At 31.2% G+C, this 27470-nt stretch overlaps 1 protein-coding gene across 1 annotated transcript in view; it reads left to right on the top strand.

Annotated features, from left to right (window-relative positions):
- LOC114329663 (isocitrate dehydrogenase [NADP], mitochondrial) overlaps positions 1 to 27470 on the top strand; it is a 78229-nt gene that overhangs the window by 31135 nt on the left and 19624 nt on the right. The window contains exons 2-3 of the mRNA XM_028278844.2: positions 22800 to 22953; positions 26713 to 26819. Of these exons, the coding sequence (XP_028134645.1) occupies positions 22800 to 22953; positions 26713 to 26819 (261 nt within the window). The remainder of the gene's footprint in view (positions 1 to 22799; positions 22954 to 26712; positions 26820 to 27470) is intronic.

The following is a 27470-nucleotide window of genomic DNA, read 5'->3' as shown; positions in this document are numbered from 1 at the left end:
TCCATCTTGTACGATCTGATCTTCTCACGTATCTACTATCATTCTTCTTTTAGCTCCTCATGTCTAATACGATCCAGTCTTGTTACTCTTCTTCTTTTTCTTCTTCTTCTCATGAACTCACATTTTGGTTGCTGTAATTTTGGACCTTTTTCGTTTGTTTATTACCCAATTCTCTGCTTCGTAAGTCATTACACTACGTACCAAGGTGTTATATTATGATATTTTTTGTATTTCTGGTAATCTTTCTATCCCATAGTAGTACCCCGTTGTTCTCTTGTTTTAAAACAATTACAATTGTAGTCCCAAAATATATTTATGTCCTGAAAAATTCAATTGATTGTATTATAAATCAAATGCCATATTATGGATTTCGTTGTATAGGCAATTTGAAAAATATTATGTTTTCATTTACATATTTCTAATTATTTAATGGGTTTATCACACTCTGTATAGTATTATGATGTGTGCGTGTGTGGTCGTTAAACATTTTAGTGTTTTAACATTTTTGGCAAGGTCAAAGTCAAGAGAATAATGACCTTTTAAGGACCAGTGTCATAAATTTTAATCGCCATTAATTTATTGATAATGCTGCAAATTAATCATAGTGAATATGAATAGATAATTATTAGTAACTTATTTATAACGAGTAAGTCATAAATTTTGTCATTTATACATTGTTTATGTAATACTCCTATAGAAGGTGACCGATAACTTTGTTCACTTAGACTTTGTCAAAGACAAAAGAGACTTACGATAAATAACAAACTTTTACTGGAATCAGGGAGCATAAATTGTAATAGATATTTTTTTACTTAACGAACCCAGTCCAGAAATTGAAATCAGGAGAGGTGTTAGGCAAGTATGTAATATCTCTCCATTACCCTTTAATGTATTATAGTGAAGCCATTTTTGAGGAAACATTACTATCTCAAAGTGAAGGAATAATAATTAACAGAAGATATATTAACAGCATAAGATATTAAGATGACACCGTGATTATGGCAAGCTCTCCTGAACAACTCCAAAATTACTACTAAAATAAACAAACAGTTTCTGTGAAGAATATATTATACCAAAAATGAATATAAAAAAAAAACAAATACATGATAATAACTAAAGGCGGCTGCACAATTGCCCGGGGACGGGAACGAGAACGGAAACGGGAACGGGAAAAAAGTTAACCTCTATGTAAATTAATGTTGTAGATGCACAATAACCGAGAACGAGAAGCTGTCCGGTAACGGAAACGGGAAAGTTGACCATGTTTTAACTTTCTCGTTCCCGTTGTATTCCCGGAACCAATCAGAAGTCAGTATTAAAAATACTGTCAAATGTCCAATAAAAATTTGTTATTAGAAGTGTGTGATCAAGTTTTAGTGACAATTTTTATACATTTTGCATTAAAATAAATGACGAACGATTGATTTTTTTATTGGAAAAATGTCCTCATCCGTATGATTGATGTAGATCATAGTACGTACTTATATGGTAATTAGATACAATAATAATATAAATATTTGAATGATATGCTTTTTATCTTTATACTGACAAACCTTTGCCATTGCACACATATTGTGTAAATTAGTTCCAAGATTATAAAAAACGAAAATATTATAAAAGCTCGTCATAAATCCATATTTTTAGAGTTAACAGACATGTTCTTTTAATAAAATTAGAAAAAATCGTTCCACAAAATTTATTTTGAGAAGAAAAATAATTAATAGCACAAGTGACAGTAACACAAAACAGCTGTTTACCATTTAATTGTGAATCTGCTTATGCTTTCAGTTTCCGTTCTCGTTCCCGTTTCCGTTCTCGTTCCCGTTCCCGGTTAATTGTGCAGCCGCCTTAAGAAATAAAATATACAAACAAGCATACACACACCCAAACTTATATGGAATCACCATGTATTTCAAAGTAATATTTATTTCTTTTGAAAAAACTTGTTATTGTTGCGAAGAATAAAGATTTTTATTGAAAATAAACAAATCTATAAGACAATCAGATATTACAGCTCGGTACGGTATAGGTTATTTGCTTGAGTTGCAAATTGAACGAAAATAAATAAACTAACTTTTGCGTCCAAAAACGAAAATATGCGTCATATGGGGTTATAGAACTTACAACGGGGAAAGATTATTGGTCTTGTGGAGCAAGTAATGTTCTCAGAGAGACATAGCTGTAGAGCTAGACGTAACACAGGGCGTTCTGTTCAAAACCTATGGCTAGGTAACAGGACTAGGAAAGCTCAAAAATAAAGCAAGGAAAAGTCGCCAAAAAGTAATAACGGCTCTCCACGATTGTTTAATTGTCCAATCAGCTGGAAGACACCCAACCATTTCTCACCTGCAGCTCCAAAGGCAGCTTCTGGAAGCTACAGGTGTAACTGTTTCAGTTGAAACGATAAGAAGAAGAATTCGTGCCAAGAAGTATAGAGCAGGAGACAGTTATGGGTTCCCGAGTTATCCAGGCAGCACAAGATTGATCGCCTACATTGGTGTCTTCACCAAAACTGGAACATTGGGAATTGACAAAATGTGCTATTTTCAGAAAAAGTCAGGACTTGTGTAAAATCAGATGACCCACGAAATCGTGTACTTAGATGTCGAGGAATTACCAGAACACCAGAAATTACCACAGATGAAGATGTTAATATAAGTGCACAGGAAGTACGAAAAACACTCGAAAAGCTGAAGAATAGAAAAGCTGCAGGTAAGGATGGAATACCAAACGAACTACTGAAATATTGTGGAGCAGCAATGACAGAACAATTAACAACATTAATTAACAAAATCATAAAACACAATAAAATACCGGAAGAATGGAGAACGAGCGAACTAATTCTACTATTCAAAAAAGGAGATAAAAAGCAGCCAGAGAACTACAGAGGTATCAACTTGTTAAATACTACCCTAAAACTTACAACTAAAATCTTACAAGACGTAATGAATCAGAGGATAAGTTTAGCAGATGAACAACAGGGTTTTCGTACTGGAAGATCGTGTACAGATGCAATATTCGTCATAAAGCAAATTACTGAGAAATCACTAGAGTATAATAGACCAGCATTTCTATGTCTGATTGACTTAAAGAAAGCATTTGACAGAGTAAGACTCAGGGATGTAATCCACCTTCTGTATAATAGAGAAATCCCTCTAGATATCATAAAAACTATTGAGAACATCTACCAAAATAACAAGATGGAAGGCAGAATAGATGGACAACTTACAGAACCTGTAGATATAGGCAGCGGAATAAGACAGGGAGACTCATTGAGTCCTCTGCTTTTCAATTTAATCATGGATGAAATCATCAAAAACGTCAACAAAGGAAGAGGATATAGAATGGGAAACAAAGAAGTAAAAATACTCTGCTACGCAGACGACGCAATATTGATAGCCCAAGATGAAGATAGTCTGCAAAGATTAGTCCACAGATTTAACATAAGAGCAAAAGAATTCAATATGACAATTTCATCTCAAAAAACTAAAACTTTGGTAATCAGTAAAGAACCAATCAGATGCAAAATAGAAATTGATGGTATCAGTATTGAACAAGTAATGGAAGTAAAATACCTTGGAATTACATTGTCAAGTTACGGAGACCTAGACAAAGAAGTGAGAAATCAAGTACAAAAAGCAAATAGATTGGCAGGATGCCTTAATAACACTATATGGCGAAACCGACATATTAACACTGAGATGAAGTCAAGAATTTATAAAGCCAGTGTAAGACCAATAATGACATATGCATCAGAAACAAGACCCGATACAGCCACAACACAAAGACTACTGGAAACGGCAGAGATGAGAGTACTGAGAAGAATTACAGGAAATACACTGAGAGATCGAAAGAGGAACGAAGATATTAGAAGACAATGTAACGTACAGTGTATAAACGAATGGACACTAAATAGAAAAAAAGAATGGAACAACCAAATAACCAGAATGGGGGAGACACGTGTGGTCAAAATAGCACGAGATAAATCACCAATCGGCAGAAGAAGTATCGGCCGACCGCGCAAAAGATGGAGCGACAACCTTCCATAGAGGTATCAATCCGCCAATGAACAAGCAGAATTGCTTATAAAGAGGAAGAAGAAGAAGAAGATGCCGAGGAAGACAAGCAAGAACGAAAACTGCCAGATCTTACCAACTTAACTGCTCACAGGTATGTTGATAACCTGTAGTTAGGCAATGCAGAGGTGCAACAGGAGAAAATATAATTTTCTTGCATGATAATGGACCTCCACATACCATTAAAGTGACTAGAGACATCATTGAAGCAGAAGGTATCCCTTGTTTGGAGTGGCCTGCTTGCTCACCCGAGCTTAACCTTATAGAGAATTTGTGGGATATGCTTAAAAGAAAAATTAGAGCTCGCCAGTATAATCCACAATACACCTCACGGCTAGTACAAGCTGCTCTTGAAGGATGGAGCAACCTACCACAACAAAATGTTGATAATTTGATTAGGAGCGTGCCCACGCAAACTGAAGCCTGCATAAGGACTATAGGTGATAACACTGACTACCAAAACGAAAAATAAATAAAAACAATTTAAACATTATTCGTTTTACATTGAAATTTCTTATGCTATTGACTTTAAAACAACTAATTTCAATTTGTTTGTTTTATTACTTTATTGTTTTATTTAACTGTTATATATTTGTTATTAAATTGCTTTAAAATAAATTATGTTTGACTTCGTGTGTTCGTTTTTTTTAAATCCGCACGAAATAATAAGAAATATCAGATGATTCCATATAGTCCAGAAAGCCACTGCGCATCCGCTAGGAAAAATATTCTGATTCGGATTTTTTGCACAATCTTACTCAAAAAGGACTACTTTTAACAAATTTGCATGTTGCCAGGACCAAAAGGTGGTCAAACATTTTTTAAACGTTTTTTTTTGTTTTTTTCCTAAAATTATTTTTTTTGCATGGAAAAAAGTTTTTTTGCGTTTTTTGGATCATTCCAAACAGAAAAGGTCTTTAGCGACTTTTCTCTAAAAATGATAGTTTTTGACATCTAAGCGATTAAAAATTGAAAAATTGCGAAATCGGCCATTTTTAACCCTCAAAAACTATGTGAAAAACTGAAAATTTGAATGTTGCCAAGATAGGTTGATATTCTTTAAACATCGATTGATGAAATCCCGAAGAGTTTTTTGCAATACAATATTCAAAACTCCTTTGTTTTTTAATTGCTACTCAAGCGTGCGCGACACTATTTTCCACCGACATGCGACAGTATGGTGCAATTGAAAGGAATAAATTCGTTATTTCGTAAACCGGCGACTTTAAGGAAAAATCCCGAAACAGGTCGATTTTTGTTTTTTAAGTTATGATATTGTGGCATAATATATGGTATACTAGTGACGTCGTCCGTCTGGGCGTGATGAGGTAATCGATGATTTTTAAAATGAGAATAGGGGTCGTGTGGTAGCTCATTTGAAAGGTTCTTCAATTCTCTATTCAGTAATATAAACATTTACATAATTATTTATACAAAGTGTCCAAAAAATTTTTATTAAATTAAATTATTTGACACAAAAAGAAGTAGAATGACACCCTGTATAAATAATTATGTAAATGTTTACATTACTGAATAGAGAATTGAAGAACCTTTCAAATGAGCTACCACACGACCTGTATTCTCATTTAAAAATATCATCGATTGCGTCATCACGCCCAGACGGATGACGTCACTAGTATACCATATATGCCACAATATCATAACTTAAAAATAAAAATCGACCTGTTTCGGGATTGTTCCTAGTCGCCGGTTTACGAAATAACCATATTATTCCTTTCATTTGCACCATACTGTCGGTGGAAAATAGTGTCGCGCACGCTTGATTAGCAATTAAAAAACAAAGGAGTTTTGAATATTTTATTGCAAAAAACTCTTCAGGATTTCATCAATCGATGTTTAAAGAATATCTACCTACCTTGGCAACATTAAAATTTTCAGTTTTTCACATAGTTTTTGAGGGTTAAAAATGGCCCATTTCGCAATTTTTCAATTTTTAATCGCTTATATGCCAAAAACTATCATTTTTAGAGAAAAGTCACTAAATACCTTTTCTGTTTGAAATTATCTAAAAAACCTAAAAAAACTTTTTTCCATGCAAAAAAAAAATAATTTTAGGAAAAAAAAACGTTTAAAAAATTTTTGACCACCTTTTGGTCCTGGCAACATGCAAATTTGTTAAAAGGAGTCCTTTTTGAGTAAGATTGTGCAAAAAATCCGAATCAGAATATTTTTCCTAGCGGATACGTAGTGGCTTTCTGGACTAATATAAGTTTGGGTGTGTGTACATTTGGGAAATGTACCGATAGAAAGGGTTGATAAATATACAAATATGTACCTAGGAACCTGGATTTCAGATAATATGATCAAAGAACAGAAATAAGGGCCAGGATAGAACTAAAATATTCAGAAAAGTAAAGCCGACTTTTTTTATTGTTTAAGATTTTTGGTATCTACAATTTTTAAGTTATTTAAAAAAATAATTTTTTCAAAATTAAAATTTTAAAAAAATTTACTTTAAAACCACATTTTTTCAAAAATGAGCACTTTGAATCGATGAAACTTACAGATCATATAAAAGCAACATAAGTAAAGTAACTTGTGAAGCGGTAACGATTAATTTCATTTAAATTACTAAGTGGGGGGTGATCTTCCTGATTTTTTTTGCGAAAACAAAAGGGACCAATTTTATTTTGAGCGTAACTTGTTTACATTTGATGCTAGAAATTTTTTTTATAAAAACAGAAATAAAGCTTTTTTAACACTTTAAGAAAGTTGTAATGTGTTTTTCCAAGAATACTTCATTATTTGGATATTTCACATTGAATTATTCTATTTGGAATTTTTCGAATATGAACCTATTTTTCATTATCTATAACTCTGATTTTGCTAGGTATAGAGACCTAATATACAGGGTGAGTCATGAGGAACTGTACATACTCCTACCTCGTATAGAGGCCCCTATGGGGAATAACAAATGACCATTAAAAAGTGTCTGCTCCCATTGTTTAATAATATACAGGGCGAGTTTCGCATTTTGACAGAAATTTGTATTCGTCATAATTTTTGAACGGTCAGATCGATGTGTCTCTTATTTTGGTCAATCGTTACACTATTACCACCTAATCAACTGATTTATTCAAACTAGAAAAAAATCAGGTCCGGCTTTAAAAAAATTAGTTCGTTTGGGTATTAGAAAAAATTTCACCCTGTATAAGCTTTTTGAAAACTCTAATATGACTTTTACAAATTAGACAACTAGGCAATTAAAATAACATATTTATTTTTTTCCGCACACGATTGCTTAATTTTTTATAAAAAAATCAAATTTGATTATGAATTAAAAGTTTACTAAAGTGAACCATAGATTTAACAAAATTAACTTTTATTACCAAAATTAATTTTTTTTAAACAAATATTTAATTTATGTTACCACCAATCAACTGATTTATTCAAACAAGAAAGAAATCAGGCCCGGATTTAGAAAATAAGTTCGTTTTGGTCTTAGAAAAAATTTCACCCTGTATACGCTTTTTGAAAACTCTAATATGATTTTTACAAATTAGACAAATAGGCAATTAAAATGGCATATTTATTTTTTTCCCCACACGATTACTTAATTTTTTATAAAAAAAAAATCAAATTTAACTATGAATAATTAAAAGTTTGGTAAAGTGAACCATAGATTTAAAAAAAATAACTTTTATTACAAAAATGAATTTTTTTTTGAACAAATATTTAATTTATGTTATCACCCAATCAACTGATTTATTCAAACTAGAAAAAAATCAGGCCCGGATTTAAAAATTAATTTGTTTGGGTCTTAGAAAAAATTTCACCTTGTATACGTTTTTTGAAAACTCTAATATGGATTTTGCAAATAAGACAAGTAGGCAATTAAAACGGCTTATTTATTTTTTCCCCACACGATTACTTATTTTTTTATTAAAAAATCAAATTTGACTATGCATAAAAAGTTTGGCAAAGTTTTTGCATAGATTTAAAAAAATTAACTTTTTTTACAAAAATTAATTTACAAAAACAACGTTTTTCTTAAAATTAAAAGTTTTACCATTTTTTTTTCTATAACACGTCTAGATCTAAAACTTCCCATAACACTTCTTTTGGACTCTATAGTTTAACATAAACGTGATCAAATTTGTAAATTTTAAAATTTTCCACCTAATTTTTGCGATTTACAAGTTTGCAACTTTTACAAGAAGAAGACTGAAAGTCTACAATAACTTTCATAGTCTTCACAATGGTAAGAGGTATGTGCTGTAAATATTTCAGAAAAAAATATTAAAATGGAACAGAGTTGTAGCGAGTTAAACAGTGAGTTCATTTTTTTTTTCATTTTTAGGTTAAAATTCCGATTTTGACAAATTTGATTTTTTAATAAAAAATTAAGTAATCGTGTGGGGAAAAAATAAATATGCCATTTTAATTGCCTATTTGTCTTATTTGTAAAATTCATATTAGAGTTTTCAAAAAGCGTATACAGGGTGAAATTTTTTCTAAGACCAAAACGAACTAATTTTTTAAATCCGGACCTGATTTTTCTCTAGTTTGAATAAATCAGTTGTTTGGATGGTAACATAAATTACTTATTTGTGAAAAAAAAATTAATTTTTGTAATAAAAGTTATTTTTTTTAAATCTATGGTTCACTTTACCAAACTTTTAATTCATAGTGAAATTTGATTTTTTTATAAAAAATTAAGTAATCGTGTGCGGAAAAAAATAAATATGCCATTTTAATTGCCTATTTGTCTAATTTGTAAAATTCATATTAGAGTTTTCAAAAAGCATATACAGGGTGAAATTTTTTCTAAGACCAAAACGAACTAATTTTTTTAAAGCCGGATCTGATTTTTTCTAGTTTGAATAAATTAGTTGATTAGGTGGTAATAGTGTAACGATTGGCCAAAATAAGAGACACATCGATCTGACCGTTCAAAAATTATGACGAATACAAATTTCTGTCAAAATGCGAAACTCGCCCTGTATATTATGAAACAATGGGAGCAGACACTTTTTAATGGTCATTTGTTATTCCCCATAGGAGCCTCTATACGAGGTAGGAGTATGTACAGTTCCTCATGACTCACCCTGTATACACCATTTTTATCACTTTTTTATAGGATATAGTTTTGCTAAGAATATTTTTTTCGACAAAATGCTTACGTTTTTTGAGTTATTTGCGAAAACCCGTCTAAAAACGTTATCTTGGTGAAAAATGAACATATTCACTTGCAAATAATAATAATAATAATAAATGTCTTTATTAATGTCTTCCAAAAAAAGATACAAAAATAACAGAAAATAAATTTGGGGCGAGATTCAGTTCGTACGTTACTTTTAACAATATATTTTTACAGAGAAGCTTTAGCAGTCAACGTACGTCTGCTCTTCCACCTAACCCCTAAAAGTTGTAGATGGTGTACAGAACAAAACTTGAAGATTCAAATTACAAATAGGTATCACTATAAAAACATAAAAAAATTTAAAATTATAATATCTACACAACTTTACAACTTACCACTTCTACCACTTTACAACTTACCTAATAAAGTACCAAACATTACAAATAAAATGTAAGAGTATTCACCATGAGAAAACTAAGATTGTGTAGAAAAGTAGTGGTCGAATAGTGCCCTTTTAAGTTTGTTTGTGGATATTTGCCGATGATCGAAGGGCAAATCATTGATATAGCAAGCATTGTTATAGGAAAAGCTTCTTTTAAACAAGTGTGTGTTATGTCTGGGCAATGACAATGCATGTTTATGTCTTAAATTAAGTGTGTGTATGTCTGTTCTATATCTAATTTTATAATAAAGATATGGAGGAGATTTTTCTTTTAGCAATTTGACATAAAACATAACTGCGTGCATCTCTCTACGATTTTTCATATTAAGCCATTTAGATGTATTAAGAGTATGCCTAATTGGCTGATGCTTCCGAATACCATAAATTAGTCTAAGACATGAATTTTGTAATTTTTGTATTCTGTTGGTATCAAAGTAATCAAGACAAGAGTTATATACAATGTCACAGTAGTTTAATTTTGATAAAACTAGTGTATCACATAACATTGACTTAATTGACCTGTTCAAAACATATCTAGATTTAAATATAAGCTTTAAAGCCGCATATGCCCTTTGTAAGCATACACTGATATGATGAGTAAATCTCAGTTTTTGGTCCAACCAAACTCCAAAGTTTTTAACTTTATTATTAAATGTAATATTATGCCCATTTAATGATATACTAGAAGATAAATTCTGTTCAAAAAGTTGTGCATATACTTTATTTCCAAAAATAATGGCATTGGTTTTGGATGCATTCAAATGTAGGCAATGATTTGTAGAAAAAGTTTGAAGATTGCTTAAGTCAAAGTTTATTGCACTTGTAACCTGTTGAGCTTCAGATGGGTAAAAAGATATATATATATATATATATATATATATATGTTGTTGTGATCTTGATTATTGATATGAGATAATATTTTTATATGTCATTTAATTTAATCAATGCATTAATAATAATCTAATTAATTTACCAGATCACATATCAATATGTTTTCAATCTCAGGGCTTTTTATAAAATTAATTACTTACATACGTGGCTTCTAAGTATTTCTTAATGGTTCCTAATCGGGATAGGAAAGAAAAGAGTAAAATAATAACACATATGGGTTACAATTGTAATCAAAATATTGTTTATTTTATTTAAATGGCAATCACTGCTTAATATTTGCTATATCTTATTTTTCTTAAACATAACATTTACACATGGGAATCTTATTTTCTTTTGATTTCCAATTGAAAGTTTTTATTAACATTTAACTATTATGATTTATTAGCAACAATTCTATTTAAGTTTGATGAAGCTTTTCTGATATTATTGATTATGTTTCTTCAATTTTAAATGTGGTATTTACTACAAAAAAAACCCATACATTCATGTCCAAACAAATGAGACTGACCTTTTTCTGGTGCACTGAGAATGTCTTCACACAAGACCCGTTTCCTGCTATCCTTGGCTGCAATCCAAACCTCGTCCTGGCTTCCAGTAATGTTCTCCTCTGAAACTAGCTCGTATAGCTCTCGTTTCCTGCTTCTGTCGTGATGCTGTGTTCTACCTTTTTCGAAACTGCAATCAGCTACCGGGAACTCTTGGCTCAAGGAGGTTCTTTTACTCTCAACCTGGCCTACCTCTCGTTCTACGATAGATACTCCACACTCACGGAACTACACAGGCTTTCTCACTCTCCGTACACTACCGTCTACTACTCGACTTCACTTCTCCACAGCTCAAAACATTCTGATCTCTATTTGTCATTCATTCCCCTACTTTCTAAATATCCCTTCCAGATTCACAAATCAAACTTCCACCACCAACTCTCATTCGCAGTATTCCTCAAAACCAATTTTTAAACTTTCTAAATATGCTTAATGGATTTCAAAGAAAATAGTTAATTCCCATTCTAAAATTACTTTCTACTATATACAAATTTTAATTACCTATTCTCTATTTCCACTTTGTCTTATTTAGCATCGGCTAATGACCGATCCTTCCGCGAACAACGATAATGGCCTATTATCGATTTCACTTGAGTCTTATTTAATCACTTCTTAAAATTAAATATAACAATTTGTTGTATACAGGTTGTTCTAAATTTATATGCCCGTGGTTGAGAAAATTGAAAATATTTTATATTAAATTGAATTCTGTTTATAATTATCAAAATTTAATTTTCATATCAAATAGAAATATAACAAATCCCCGCCTTGTATTCGATAAAATTTATCTGCATTTTTAAATAAATTTTCTCGAGGCAAAACCAACTCCCTGTATATTTCCTTACTTTAATCTACGTCTTATATCCTAACTTACTATCTACTTCATGTAATTCTGTCTTTTATTCGTGATATTTGTATACATCGTGAATATTATAAATTCCTCGGATCTTTTCCGAGTTCCTGTGCCTCAACTCATAACTATTTATCCCATTTTCATTATTCACGATATACGGGCCTTCGAAAACAGGCATCAACTTTGCGCAAATGCCCCCAGGAAGATTTGATACTCGTAATGCCCTCACGAGTACTTTTTCACCCTTTTGGAAAGTCACTGGTCTTCTTTTTCTATTTTGTTCCTGTCTTTGGATATATTTTTCGTTGCTTCGCCGTAATCTTCTCTGTACGGTTTCAATCACCTGTTGATATTCTTTTGGATCTTGGTCTTCCCATGGCCTTATCGGCAGTACACCCTTCATGATGTATTCTGGGGTCTCTTTTGTTACTGTGCTCGGAATTGTATTTAGATACCTTTCTATTTCCACCATTTTCCTGTCCCAGTGGCGATGTTGACCATCTGTTGCAATGCGAAGAAATTTCGTCACTTCCTGTATGAATCGTTCCGAAGGATTACTCTGTGGATGCCTGATGCTGACAAAATTTGTCTCTATTCCTCGTTCTCGAAGTTGTCCCTTGAAACGATCATTTCGGAAATACGTTGCATTGTCCAGTAGAATTTTTTTTGGTGTTCCCACTATGGCTATAAAATTGTCGATTTTTCTTAATATTTCTTCCCCCTTTGTGGTGCGGCAACTATATAATTTTACGTATTTTGAAAACACATCCACCATTACCAGAATATGTTTGTTCCTTTTAGTGGTCATAATTAGATCGCTTAACATATCTATTGCTACAATGTCTAGTTTGTTTCGGGCTTCAATATTTTTGGCAACATTTTCGTTTTTGAAATTCCGACTCTTATACTTTTGACATACATCGCACTTCTGGGTAATTTCCTTTGCAATGCGGTAATCCTGTCGGCTGATGTAATTTTCCCTAAAAACGAGCCAAACTTTTCTGCTACCGATATGCCCATTGTCCTCATGTAATTTCTTTATTATCTTTTCGGCCAATGTCTGTGTCACTAAATATAGTTCCTTTCCGTCTATTCTCTTAAAATATATGTTATTTTCTACTTCCGCTCTTCTTTTTTCTCTTTCCTCTAGGTCTTCCTGGTTTGTCCTTATCTCATTTAACGAATATATCCCTTCTTCTTGTATTAATCTATTTAGTCCCACCTGTAGAGTAATTGTTTCCTTTTTTCCGGTGTCCTCATCCCGTGTTAGAGCGTCGGCTATTATGTTGTCTTTTCCTTTTATATATCGGAACTCAAAATCATACTCCTGTAATAATAGAATGCCTCTATGTATTCTATTATTTACTAATCTATTCTTCATGATATGTACTAAAGCTGCATGGTCTGTTTCGATTGTGAATTTTGCTCCCAATAAATAAAACCTCAATTTGTTTACGCAATATAGTACACTGGCAAACTCCAATTCTGTAACACTATATTTTCTTTCATGTGTTTTAGTCACTCGAGATATAAAACATATCGGTACTTCTTGGTCGTTTTGTATTTGAGACAGAACTCCTGCAAATTTTTGTATGGACGCATCAGTTCGGAGTATAAAAGGTAAATTGTAAATGGGGTGGTATATTTTCGTTCCTTTTGAGAATTCTCGTTTTAATGTTTCGAAAGCTTCCTCCTGTTCTTCTTTCCAATTCCATTTTATTCCTTTTTTAAGCAATTTTATCAGAGGGATTTCCTTTTGGCTCAAATCGGGAATCAGCTTTTTAAAATAATTTATCGTGCCAAGAAAACCTCTCAATGTTTTCAAATTCGTTGGTCTTGGGTATTCATCTATGAGCTTGACTCTGTCTTCGGCTAATCTTACTGTTTTGGTGTCCAATTGAAAACCCAAATAAATGACTTCTTGGTCTGAATTATTCTCTTGATTTGAATGTTCTTTTTGTTTTTTGTTGTCTTTGCTTTGGCTTCTTGTCACAGACATTTGTTTTCAAGAAGTACTGTCCCCGCCAAATATGAAATTTTACTAGTATGTTACCAAGACGACTTTTTCTCACCCAAATATTATAAATTGTCAATAAATATATCAAATGTAATATCGTAAAAATAAAATATTTAATCAGTTATGTAAAATTTGTACCTAAAGAGATCTAAAATTTTATGTTATCAAATGTAAGTATCTCACTTTTTACCACAGGCATATAAATTTTCAAATACCGGCTTTACTCTTTCTATCCTTCAAATTTGCCACTAGAAATACTTTACAATGCCCCACGTTGGGCGCCAGTTGTTGTGATCTTGATTATTGATATGAGATAATATTTTTATATGTCATTTAATTTAATCAATGCATTAATAATAATCTAATTAATTTACCAGATCACATATCAATATGTTTTCAATCTCAGGGCTTTTTATAAAATTAATTACTTACATACGTGGCTTCTAAGTATTTCTTAATGGTTCCTAATCGGGATAGGAAAGAAAAGAGTAAAATAATAACACATATGGGTTACAATTGTAATCAAAATATTGTTTATTTTATTTAAATGGCAATCACTGCTTAATATTTGCTATATCTTATTTTTCTTAAACATAACATTTACACATGGGAATCTTATTTTCTTTTGATTTCCAATTGAAAGTTTTTATTAACATTTAACTATTATGATTTATTAGCAACAATTCTATTTAAGTTTGATGAAGCTTTTCTGATATTATTGATTATGTTTCTTCAATTTTAAATGTGGTATTTACTACAAAAAAAACCCATACATTCATGTCCAAACAAATGAGACTGACCTTTTTCTGGTGCACTGAGAATGTCTTCACACAAGACCCGTTTCCTGCTATCCTTGGCTGCAATCCAAACCTCGTCCTGGCTTCCAGTAATGTTCTCCTCTGAAACTAGCTCGTATAGCTCTCGTTTCCTGCTTCTGTCGTGATGCTGTGTTCTACCTTTTTCGAAACTGCAATCAGCTACCGGGAACTCTTGGCTCAAGGAGGTTCTTTTACTCTCAACCTGGCCTACCTCTCGTTCTACGATAGATACTCCACACTCACGGAACTACACAGGCTTTCTCACTCTCCGTACACTACCGTCTACTACTCGACTTCACTTCTCCACAGCTCAAAACATTCTGATCTCTATTTGTCATTCATTCCCCTACTTTCTAAATATCCCTTCCAGATTCACAAATCAAACTTCCACCACCAACTCTCATTCGCAGTATTCCTCAAAACCAATTTTTAAACTTTCTAAATATGCTTAATGGATTTCAAAGAAAATAGTTAATTCCCATTCTAAAATTACTTTCTACTATATACAAATTTTAATTACCTATTCTCTATTTCCACTTTGTCTTATTTAGCATCGGCTAATGACCGATCCTTCCGCGAACAACGATAATGGCCTATTATCGATTTCACTTGAGTCTTATTTAATCACTTCTTAAAATTAAATATAACAATTTGTTGTATACAGGTTGTTCTAAATTTATATGCCCGTGGTTGAGAAAATTGAAAATATTTTATATTAAATTGAATTCTGTTTATAATTATCAAAATTTAATTTTCATATCAAATAGAAATATAACAATATATATATATAACTGGGTGTCATCAGCGTAGTAATGCTGCGAACAGGATACGAAAGCATTTGAAAAATTAGAAGTATAAACGGAAAAAAGAATAGGGCCTAAAATAGAACCTTGCGGTACACCTGTTGTTACAGGTAAAAAACTCGATATATTTTCAGTACATTTAACTGCTTGAGATCTGTTATAAAGGTAAGACTTAAAAAGATCTATGGCTTTGTTACCCAAACCACTATAAGCTAGTATTGAGAAAAGTAAACTATGGTTTAACGTATCGAAAGCCTTCGAGTAGTCGAATAGAAATAATATTGTTAATTTTCCCTGGTCAATGGCAGTAATGATGTCATCTGTAATCTTTAGTAACGCAGAAGTACAACTATGTCCCGTTTTAAACCCAGATTGTATCGAAGGTACAATGGCATTTTTATTTAAATGAGATAATAGTTGTAAATTTATAATTTTTTCCAAAATTTTTGACAAAGTTGGCAAAATACTTATTGGTCGTAACTGCTGTAATGTTTCCGGATTATTTGTTTTGGGTAATGGAGTAACAAATGACTTTTTCCAACTGTCAGGAAAAACCGAGTGTATTAAGCAATAATTAATAATATGTGTTATATATGGCAACAGAAATGGTATACATAAATTTAAGGTTAGTATATTTATGCCATCATGTCCAATAGCTTTAGTTTTAATAGTCTTTAAAACATTTAGTACATCAACTTCAGATACAGCATGAAAGTGCAACATAGAATTTACAGAGTTTTTAATATTCTGATTATAAAAAAGAGCAGTTTCGTGATCGGGGGTCAATTTGGGAATAGAGTTTAAAAAATATTCATTTATTTCATTCACATTCCATTTGTGAGTTAAATCTGTGTTACGGTTTTGATTTTTATGCCCTACGATTGAATTCAAACTAGACCACATCTCCTTTGGGGACTGATCCTTTAATTTATTATTTACATATGCTTTTTTCTCTTTTTTAATTGTAAGAGTAACTAAATTACGTAATTGTTTATAGCGTTGCCAGTCCCTTTTCACCTTAGTTAGTTGAAACGTTTTAAGTGCTTTGTCCCTATCAGTCATCATAGCCAAGATTCCATCTGTTAGCCAAGGAGTAGTGATATTATTTGTTAAAAAATCTACTTTACTTTCGATATTATCCAAATCATATATATTTTTCCAAGGTATAGACTGTAAATCAGTATTAAATTGTTCGTAATCCAAATTTTTGAAATTTCGACATATCACAAATTTAGGTTGTTTTAACTCTATTTTAATATTAATATTGAATAAAATCATCTCATGATCACTAATTTGGGGAATATGCTGGACTTCATGGTCTGTTACCATATTATCATCAGATGTGATTAGATAATCTAACAGCGTTGCCGTAAATTCCGTAATGCGAGTTGCTTGATTTATAAGCTGCTTCAATCCAAGTCCCTCCAACGTATTAATGACCATGTCACATGCTGAACTATTTATGTTTAAAAGGTCTACATTAAAATCACCCAGACACACAACAAAATCAACTGAAGGTTGGATCAGAGACACTATTTCTTCAAAACTATCTAAAAAATATCTGTAATATTTCTCGTTGGGATTATAAAATACACCAATAGCACAAGTTTTTGAATTAAAAGAAATTTTTAACCAAATCTGTTCTATTTTAGTACTACTGGGAATGACTGTATAATTAATATTAGTTTTTATATAAATACCAACACCTCCACCCATAACATCACTGCCACGATCAACTCTTTCGAAAAAATATCCAGGAATATTAATATTTACGTCTGTACTTTTAAGCCATGATTCGGTAATTGCAAGTATGTCAAAGTTCTCATGTAATATAACAGCCCTTACTTCATCAAAGTGAGCCACCAATGAACGGGCATTTATAAGACCACACTTTAATAGTTTTAGCATAGTTTATTAGGTATTAGGTACTTACGTATTGTAAAGTGTGACAAATCAAAATATTATCAACAGAATTATCTGTAATCTGTACCTACAACGGTAAAACTTTAAAGATAATATATAGTTTTATATTTATGTATTATAATAATATAGTATATATTTAAAAATAAGCAAAATGCACGTGAAAAGTGCAAACCGCGCCCTAATATAAACTCGAAAAGTATTGATTTGGTGAAAGAACTCTATAGAACAAAAGTTGCTTAAAATTAGTCAGTTTATCCATTTCGGGACTTATCTTGGACATATATTTTTTCACCCCCGAGATGGGGTGAAACTCAAGCCCAGGTCAAAAGCACACATTGGCACCATATCACTTTTTTCTTTGACATGTTAGCTATGCCTATGCCAAATTTCATGTCAATCCAAGCGGTTCTTTAAAATTTACAGCAAAAACCGTGAAAGAATGTACTACGATTAGGAGACGGCACACAAAGAAGAAGACACAACCTACATAGATATTTTGTAGCGCCATCCCATAAACATAATGGAAATACGAATACAAATATTGCATTTGTCTCAAAATTTCGTTTTTGGGCTTAGGCCACTGTTGCTCTGATAGCCTCAATTGTACTACTGGCTTATTTTTTCTTTTAATTATTTCCAATAGATCGAACATAATATATGAGTTTTTTAACTTCTCTATATTACCTATAGACCAGGGCTCATCTGTAAAAATATTAGCACATTTGGACGTTGAGAGGTGACTCAAATTTTTTTGCAGAAATTGTTTGAAAATAACTTAAATAATAATATTTGAGTTATCCTCATTCTCAAAAAGGTCCGGAACATTGTTTAAATAATCAAAATGTCAAAAAATGAAGGAAAAATTCGATTTCTTTCTTCGTTTTTTGATTATAACTTATAAAGTATTCATTTCCGAGAAAAGTTTTACTGACATAAAAGTTGCGTAATTAAATTTCCTACAATATAGAATTGGTAAAAAATTTTAAAAATAGTCACCCTTGTTGCAAAATAGCAATAATTGCGAAAAAAAAACATACAAAAACAAGTATTCGCATTTTACGTTTTTCAACCATTTATGCTACACTTAGGACCTTCATATTTCACCCAGAAAAATTTTATGATACAGTAAAATAATACTGTAAATTTCATTAAGATCGGTTTAATAGATTTTGCAAAATAAATTTTCCAATCCAGCTTTCGCAAAAAAAATTAATTTTTTCAAAATGTTACAGGACTGAAAATAAAGCAGATAACAAGTTGAAATTTTTTTTGCGTATAGAAGTTTACTGTACCTTTCATTAGCAATTTTGCAAAATTAAAATTGATTAACTACCACGGCGTCAGGAATTTTTTTAAATAAACATTAATTATTGGTGATACGCGCAGGACAGCGGATAGTTTGCTCTTATTGGGCATTCCAATGACCTTTGATAATGATTGATACATTTTAATTTTTATTAAATTTCGGTATAAATAAATAAATTCGTTTATTGCAAAATAAAAACATACTTTATCCTTTGAAATAACACTTTTATTAGCAAAAATTTTATTGTTTATATATTTTAACTTAGAGAATAAAAGTTTATTATTTTTAAACATATGCAATTGTTTAAACAATATTTCACAAACAATAATAAAATTAGTTTGATTTTTGTGGAATTAAAATATTAAAATACAACAAAATATAGAGTAAGAAAATAATATATTAGATAAAGATTAGAAGAAATTTTGGTGGAAATCAACTTGTGTTTATTTAAAAAGTTTCCTGACGCCGTGGTAATTAATCGATTTTAATTTTGCAAATTGCAAATGAAAGGTACAGTACACTTCTATAAGCAAAAAAAATTTCAACTTTCTATCTGCTTTATTTTCAGTCCTGTAACATTTTGAAAAAATGAATTTTTTTTGCGAAAGCTGGATTGCAAAATTTATTTTGTAAAATCTATTGAACCGATCTTAATTAAATTTACAATATTTTTTTACTGTATCATAAAGTTTTTCTGGGTGAAATATTAAGGTCCTAAGTATAGCATAAATGGTTGAAAAACGTAAAATGCGAATACTTGTTTTTGTATTGTTTTTTCGCAATTATTGCTATTTTGCAACAAGGGTGACTATTTTTAAAATTTTTTACCAATTCTATATTGTAGGAAATTTAATTACGCAACTTTTATGTCAGTAAAACTTTTCTCGGAAATGAATACTTTACAATTATAATCAAAAAACGAAAAAAAAAATCGAATTTTTCCTTAATTTTTTGACATTTTGATTATTTAAACAATGTTCCGGACCTTTTTGAGAGGGAGGATAACTCAAATATTATTATTTGATTTATTTTCAAGCAATTTCTGCAAAAAAATTTGAGTCACCTCTCAACGTCCATCTCAAAACAGATGCGCCCTGGACTACTATACAAACAATTATAAAGATTTGAATTTTAAATTTTTTTCCTTCGTAGTGACAATGACTACAGAAGCAAAGACATTGAACTTGAAACACATTAGTATACTAGACAAGTAGTATTTTGCGGATGTTTGTATTCATTTAGATATGGGTGTATTGTTTGTTTGCTAAAAGTTATTTTATGATTATTACCATGTTGGAAAGGAAAAGTGCAGATGCCCCATTACTTCATATTGATTATGTACTTATACGAGGTGTGACCGAAAAGTATCCAACCGGCGTTTATAGTCGAGGAAATGAAGGTGGAAAAATGGCAAAACCTCGCAATTTTTTCGTCCAGCATCGATATGTACAAAAATTTGTAATTAGGCTCATTTCACCCTCTAGTTCATTTTCTTTATTGAGCCGTTGTACGCTTTTGGTTTTTTAAGGGTGAAAACCACCCCTAATTGTAAAAAATTATAAAATTATATTTTAAACTTTAATATTGTCAACATTTGCTTCTTATTAGTTGCATAATGATTGTTTTGTGCTTTAAGATATAATATCACAATATTTCAACCCTTAAAACTACCCTTGTTGGAGCTATATATGAAAAGTTTACTTATCCTAAAAGAATAATTTCGGCTTGCATCAATTTACATAAAAATTTGGGGTTAGGATTATCTTACCCTGTACTTCATATTCTATATCATGCTCAAGGGCGTTGATGATTTTTAGGGGTCAAAAATAATGTATCAAAAATTATTGTCCCTTATTGTCAAAAATTATATAAAAACATTGTAAACTTTAATATAGGTAAAATTTGGTTTTGACTGATTAAATAATGATTGTTTTATGCTTTAGGATATAATATAATATTTAAACCCTTAAAAACCACCCTTAATAACATTGGAATTTTTATAAGTAGACAATTTAATAAATCTATACAGAAAAAAAAGTAGAATTAAAGAATTACAAAAACATTTATTTACACAAAAATACGAATTTACAAATATATAAAAATACACATACAAATAGTTTTTTAGTCATCCAGTATACGAACCGGCTCTGTGGTATACATATGTAGGTATAATACATTGAAAATGCTCTATAAAGGGACTATTCGAATTTTTCAAAAAAAAATTAGTTTTATAAACATAGCTCCTTCATTTTTGACGATAAAAAGTTTTTTCTGTAATAGTTTTGTAGGATTTTTAAAGAGTAATAAGACTGTGTAAATTAAATTCCGTAAGATCCCTTAATTTTTAATTGAGGTGGGTTTAAATGGCTCGAATAAGGTGATGTTTGCTCGTAAATAGATGTTTTAAACAGCTATATCTCGCTAAGTGTTCACTATAATAAAAATCTATGCACAATGAAATTTTAGCTGTTAAAGAAGCTACAATTTAGTAATCTATTATTTTTTTCGTATCTCCAGTAATTTCGGAGATATTTTGAAGAAAATGATAAAAAATGAAAAAATTGCAAAAAATAATTTTTTTTTAAACTCCAATTTTTCTAAAATTAGGCCTTTTAAATAGGTCAAACTTCTTGGGTGTATTGATAATATAAATATAAAAGGAATTACAGAAAGCCAAAGACCAATTTTTAGTTACAAGGGTAGTTAGGGGGTTGTTTTCACTGTTTTTTTTTCGTAAAGAAAAACAGGTACCGACTTTTTTTTGATCATAAGTTGCTCAATTTTTATGCCAGAAACTTTTTATTATTTTTTTTTGAAAGATCCTATTGTATGCTTGAAAAAACATTATGTAAGTTTTCTTGGAAAAATGCAAAGTTTTCCCGTTATTTGGCTTTGATTATTTCAAATTATGCATTTGACGAAAAAAGCTAACCTTTAACATGCCATATCTCGGTTTGTATTGGTCGTAAAAATATTATAGAAAAACAGTTTCGTTTGTGTTACTAAAATATACAATTTCGATATCTACAATTTTTTTGATTAAATGCATATTTTTCGAGTTATTCTCAAAAAAACCCTTTAAAAAAGTCGATTTTTCCGTCGAAAAACTGTTACTTTCAACCACGAATAACTCGAAAAATATTAGTTTTACGAAGAAAATGCAAAAAACATTTTTTTCTTAAAATTACCTTTTACATCGTTTTACATGGTTAAAATGTAATAAAAAATTCCCACCCCCGAGATGGGGTGGAAACTACCCCAAGGTTTTAGCGTACAGCAGTATGATATAGAAAATGATACTTGGACTATTTCCTACCTTCTGTGAAAATTTCAAGTAAATCCATGCTGGACGAAAAAATTGCAAGCCAAAATGCTTCATTTCCTCGACTATTATAGCTCCTTTATTGTGTGTCATTTTCGTTATTAACTTAACTTTATCGTGTCCGGATATACCATTCATATAATTTCGGCCCAGTATCGGCCTACGTCGGTTCCATCTTTGTTGAAGCGACAAATCTTCGAGGGTACACCGGTGAGCACAGTTTCTGCATGTATGAAAATGTTACCTATTCTCTATTTCTCCACAGTCACAGTTCACATCATCTTGGTCTATTTTCTCCCATTTTGCCATGTTTGATTTTACTGGAGCGACCCCCGTTATTATCCTATTCATAGTTTTTTACGTTTTAAAGTCCAGAGATTGTCCGGTCCATGGAACCTGGCAAATTGTTATAGGTTGTGTTTATATTTCGATTGGCAGGGGGCATCATAGAAATGGGCAGGTAGGAATGTGGCGAATAAGACTAAAATCCCGAAATTTCTATTGAATTAAGTACTAAATTCCCTACAGACATATGACGATATTTCTAATTATATCAGTCATAGGCTAAATTCGCCATATTATTTCCCATATACAAAAACATATTGCTTAACAGAAATTTATTTTGGTTTTTTTTTATTATTTTTTCAAATATGTTACTTCAATGTTGGGTTCTTGGTAATGAACTATTTTGCTTTTTAGATGCTAGTGGAAAAAGGGTTGAAGTGGCGAAACCCGTCGTCGAGATGGACGGTGATGAAATGACCAGAATCATTTGGCACAAGATTAAGGAATCGCTCATTTTTCCTTACGTTAAACTCGAATGTCTTTACTTCGATTTGGGGCTACCATACAGGTATTTTTTATGTTATATCTATGTAAAATAATAATTTTTATTGAACAGTCATTTATGTGCAGATGATTTCTTCTACACATTAAGTTTTGCAGATGACAATGGCTTGACTATTTATTCTAGGAATATCTTAAACAGTGTTGGAGATTTAGAGCATTCCTATAGTAATACTTTTGTGGTTTTAAATTTATTTGATTATTTCATTCATAGGAGATTCTGACCAATAGAAAGCTACAGAAATCTGAATTAAATCGATAATTTTTGATAATCTCCCGTCGTTAAGTATATTACGTCAGATGCCCTTCGTTGCTACGAAAAAATACATTCAGTGACATTAATGACAATTAATGTTTTAAAAATTATAAAAGTGATGACTTTCAATCGTCAAATATTTATAAAAACTGTGTGTTTAATGGTACTTACATAAATAAATTACAATAAAATTTTGGTTTTGAACAGTTTTATTCATGAAATAATCGCAACAAAGTGCACTCGACCTCTGAAATTAATATAGAATTTTTGCTCTCGTGACACTTTGACATAATTTCACTCGCCTTCGGCTCGTGAAATTAAAACTGTCAAAGTGTCACTCGGGAAAAATTTAATAATTTCAGAGCTCTTGTGCAATTACTACTGATTATTTCATTCATAAGAGATTCTGACCAATAGAAAGCTACAGAAATCTGAATTAAATCGATAATTTTTGATAATCTCCCGTCGTTAAGTATATTACGTCAGATGCCCTTCGTTGCTACGAAAAAATACATTCAGTGACATTAATGACAATTAATGTTTTAAAAATTATAAAAGTGATGACTTTGAATCGTCAAATATTTATAAAAACTGTGTGTTTAATGGTACTTACATAAATAAATTACAATAAAATTTTGGTTTTGAACAGTTTTATTCATGAAATAATCGCAACAAATTGCACTCGACCTCTGAAATTAATATAGAATTTTTGCTTTCGTGACACTTTGACATAATTTCACTCGCCTTCGGCTCGTGAAATTAAAACTGTCAAAGTGTCACTCGGGAAAAACTCAATAATTTCAGAGCTCTTGTGCAATTACTACTGAGTATTTTTGTCGGTTTTAACTCTTGTTACGGATTGTTATATAGTTTTGTATAGTCGTAATTGTTGTTTGTTGTATAGGTTTTTACAGCTTATATGTATTAACCTCTGAGTTGTCCCGATTTCCTTCATCATTTTCAATTGTTATTTTCTGAGAACCATGTCATACGCCTTTTTGAAGTGGATGAATACCATACGTACCGATCTATTTTCTGCCATTCTTTCCTTAATTAATTGTTGATTCCAAGCAGGACCTTTATGCCCTAAATCATACTGCCTGCTCATGTCCGATTTTATTTGAGATATATTTTTCCAGTTTTCATATCAGTATTTTTTCATATAAACTGCCCATAACCTGCTATAACCTGCCCATACATGCTATCACAATCATGCCCATGTAGTTTTCCTTTTATCTCCCTATTTACTTCGACTAATATGAGGCCATGAGAAGCTATCAATGTCCGATTGTTTTAGTAATTGTATGTTGATCAATAACGATTCTTGGTCAACATAAAACTACTAAACCAATCGGACACTGTAATTCAACATCTGATCATTTTCTTTGATTACGTAAAGTAATGTTAAAAGCAGTTAGGCCACTCTGGCTCTCATGGCCTCAGATGTGCTTAGGACCATTCATCTGGTATTTCGTTTCAGCATTACTGAATATTTCGTGTACGATTCTGTGTAATTTCTCTGTTCCGTACTTGATTATTTCATTATTTTTGATTCCTCCTATTCTCCCTGATTTTGTGTTCTTTGCAGTGCTTCTGGCATGCTTTACTTCGCTTAATGTTAACTTAATCCATTCTTCATTTTGATTTCGTTGTTGTTCATGTTATTCATGTTCTGTGTCTGTCTCTATGAAATGTGGGCGGTTTTCCGTGAGTAGTTCTTTGTAGTATCCTTCCTACTCTTCTTCTGATATGTATTGTATTTCAACTTTTTGGTCGGCATTTTTCCCGCAAAGATTTCAATATTTTCCATGATTCAGATTTATTCTTATTCCTCCTATGTAATATTCAATTTGTGCACAAGTGCCTTCCTATTCTTTATTCTTTTTTTTTGTCCGTCTTCGTTTTACTTCTATATGTTTCTATTTCTACTTCTGTATGTCTTCTGGGGGATTTGGGTGTTTTTCACATATACAGGGTGTCCAGAAACTCTACCGACAAACGAAGACAGGAGATTCCTCAGATAATTTTAAGACAATTTAACCCAATTCACCTAGTCCGAAAATGCTTCTTAAAGGAGCTAGAGCTCTTTGAAGATGGCGTCATGAAATTAGGTTTTCTTAAATACCTCCAGAACACTTCTATTTAGACAAACGAAAATTGGTATGCATATTTACTTTTCAGAGATGAATCGATTCCATTCATTGCAAATTTCTAGTACCGGTCATAGGCGTGTGTTTTGGGTAGAGTAACGGGTATTTTATCGCATAACTTTTTTGTCCTTAACTTTTATGCATTTTTGACACCGGATTACTAAATTGTGAGGTATTCTTGTACTAAAAGGTACTCTTGATTTAAGTCGGTAGGACACACCGTTTTTTAGAAAAATCGATTTGAAAGTTTTTCGTTTTTGGAATTTGAAAAAAAATTGAAAGAACTTTTCAACAAAAAACGAAGTATTTTACCAACATAAAGTAAGAGTAACTTTTAGTACTCGAATACCTCATACTTTAATAATCTAGTATCAAAAATGCTCAAAAATTCAAGACAAAAAAGTTATGCTATAAAATAACTGTTGACCTACCCAAAACGGACGCCTATGACCAGTACTAGAAATTCGCAATTAATGAAATCGATTTATCTCTGGAATATAAATAAATGTACCAGTTTTCGTCTTTCGAAACAGTTCTTTTTTGAAATTTTTTTTTAATTCAAAAAGCGAAAAGGTTTCATATCGATTTTTCTAGAATACGGTGTGTCCTACCGATTTAAAACAAGAGCACCTTTTAGTACTAAAATACTTCCCAATTTAATAATCCAGTATCAGAAATGCATAAAAGTAAAAGATAAAAAAGTTATGCGATAAAATAACCGTTGCCCTACCCAAAACGGACGTCTATGATTGGTACTAGAAATTTGCAATGGATGGATTAGATTTATATCTTGAAGATAAATACGCGTACCAATTTTTGTTTTTCTAAATAGAAGCGTTCTGGAGGTATTTAAGAAAAACTAATTACAAGACGCCATCTTCAAAGAGCTCTAGCTCCCTTAGGAAGCATTTTCGGACTAAGTGAATTGGGTTAAATTATCTTAAAATGATCTGAAGAATCTCCTGTCTTCGTTTGTCGGTAGAGTTTCTGGACACCCTGTATAATTTTCCTTTCCTTAATAAACTTTTGGTTTCTTTGTTTATTTTTGCGTCGTCTTGGGTATTTCGTTTCTGCAGTTCTTCCAAAGCTTCTGATGTCACCTCTTTTATACTGTTTTATGTACGCGTGCATCTCTTTGACGTTTGTGAAACTCAATTCCCGTAATTTCCGGTAAGTCTTCCTGGCAAAGGTCCCCTATAGATTCGTCTTGCAGCAAATGTATGTTGAACTCCATTACTTCTTCTTTCCCTTCATTTTCTACTTCGTGTTCCTCCTTGTTTCTAGCTTAACGATACATAACGACTGTAATCCAATTATAACTAATAGCATTGACCTTTTTATTTACATTCTCTTATTTCAGGGACCAAACTAATGATCAGGTGACCATTGATGCTGCACATGCCATCTTAAAACATAATGTCGGAATTAAATGTGCAACGATTACACCAGACGAACAGAGAGTAGAAGGTGAGTAACAAAACACTCTAAAACTGTTTGAAGAAACTAAGAGAAAAAATATTCTCTTTTTATTTTGTTCTTACTTTCCCTTTTTTAGTGATCTAACTCCTTAATAGTGGATTTGCTTTGTAAATGTAAAGCATATTGTTTTTACTTTTAGGAGTATTATGTTATTGTTTTTTAACTACATTAAACATCAACGTATTAATTGTTAAAATGTTATAAGAAATAGGGCTAAAGTAGGTACCAAGAAAAACCTAATTTGTCGTTTCTAAGTTTAATTCAAATAATTATCATAATTCAAAAAACTTTTAAGATATCTTGACAACATAAAATCATAATGATTATTTCATTATAATTCTAGCTACAGAAATCTGAATTAAATCGATAATTTTTGATAATCTCCCGTCGTTAAGTATATTACGTCAGATGCCCTTCGTTGCTACGAAAAAAATACATTCAGTGACATTAATGACAACTAATGTTTTAAAAATTATAAAAGTTATGTTCAATCGTCAAATATTTATAAAAACTGTGTGTTTAATGGTACTTACATAAATAAATTACAATAAAATTTTGGTTTTGAACAGTTTTATTCCTGAGATAATCGCAACAAATTGCACTCGACCTCTAAAATTAATATAGAATTTCAGAGCTCTT

The sequence above is a fragment of the Diabrotica virgifera genome, chromosome 3, assembly GCF_917563875.1.
Source record: "Diabrotica virgifera virgifera chromosome 3, PGI_DIABVI_V3a".
Taxonomy (NCBI): Eukaryota; Metazoa; Arthropoda; class Insecta; order Coleoptera; family Chrysomelidae; genus Diabrotica; species Diabrotica virgifera.
Note: the sequence above shows the minus strand (reverse complement) of the source record. Positions and strands in the feature narration are given on the sequence as shown.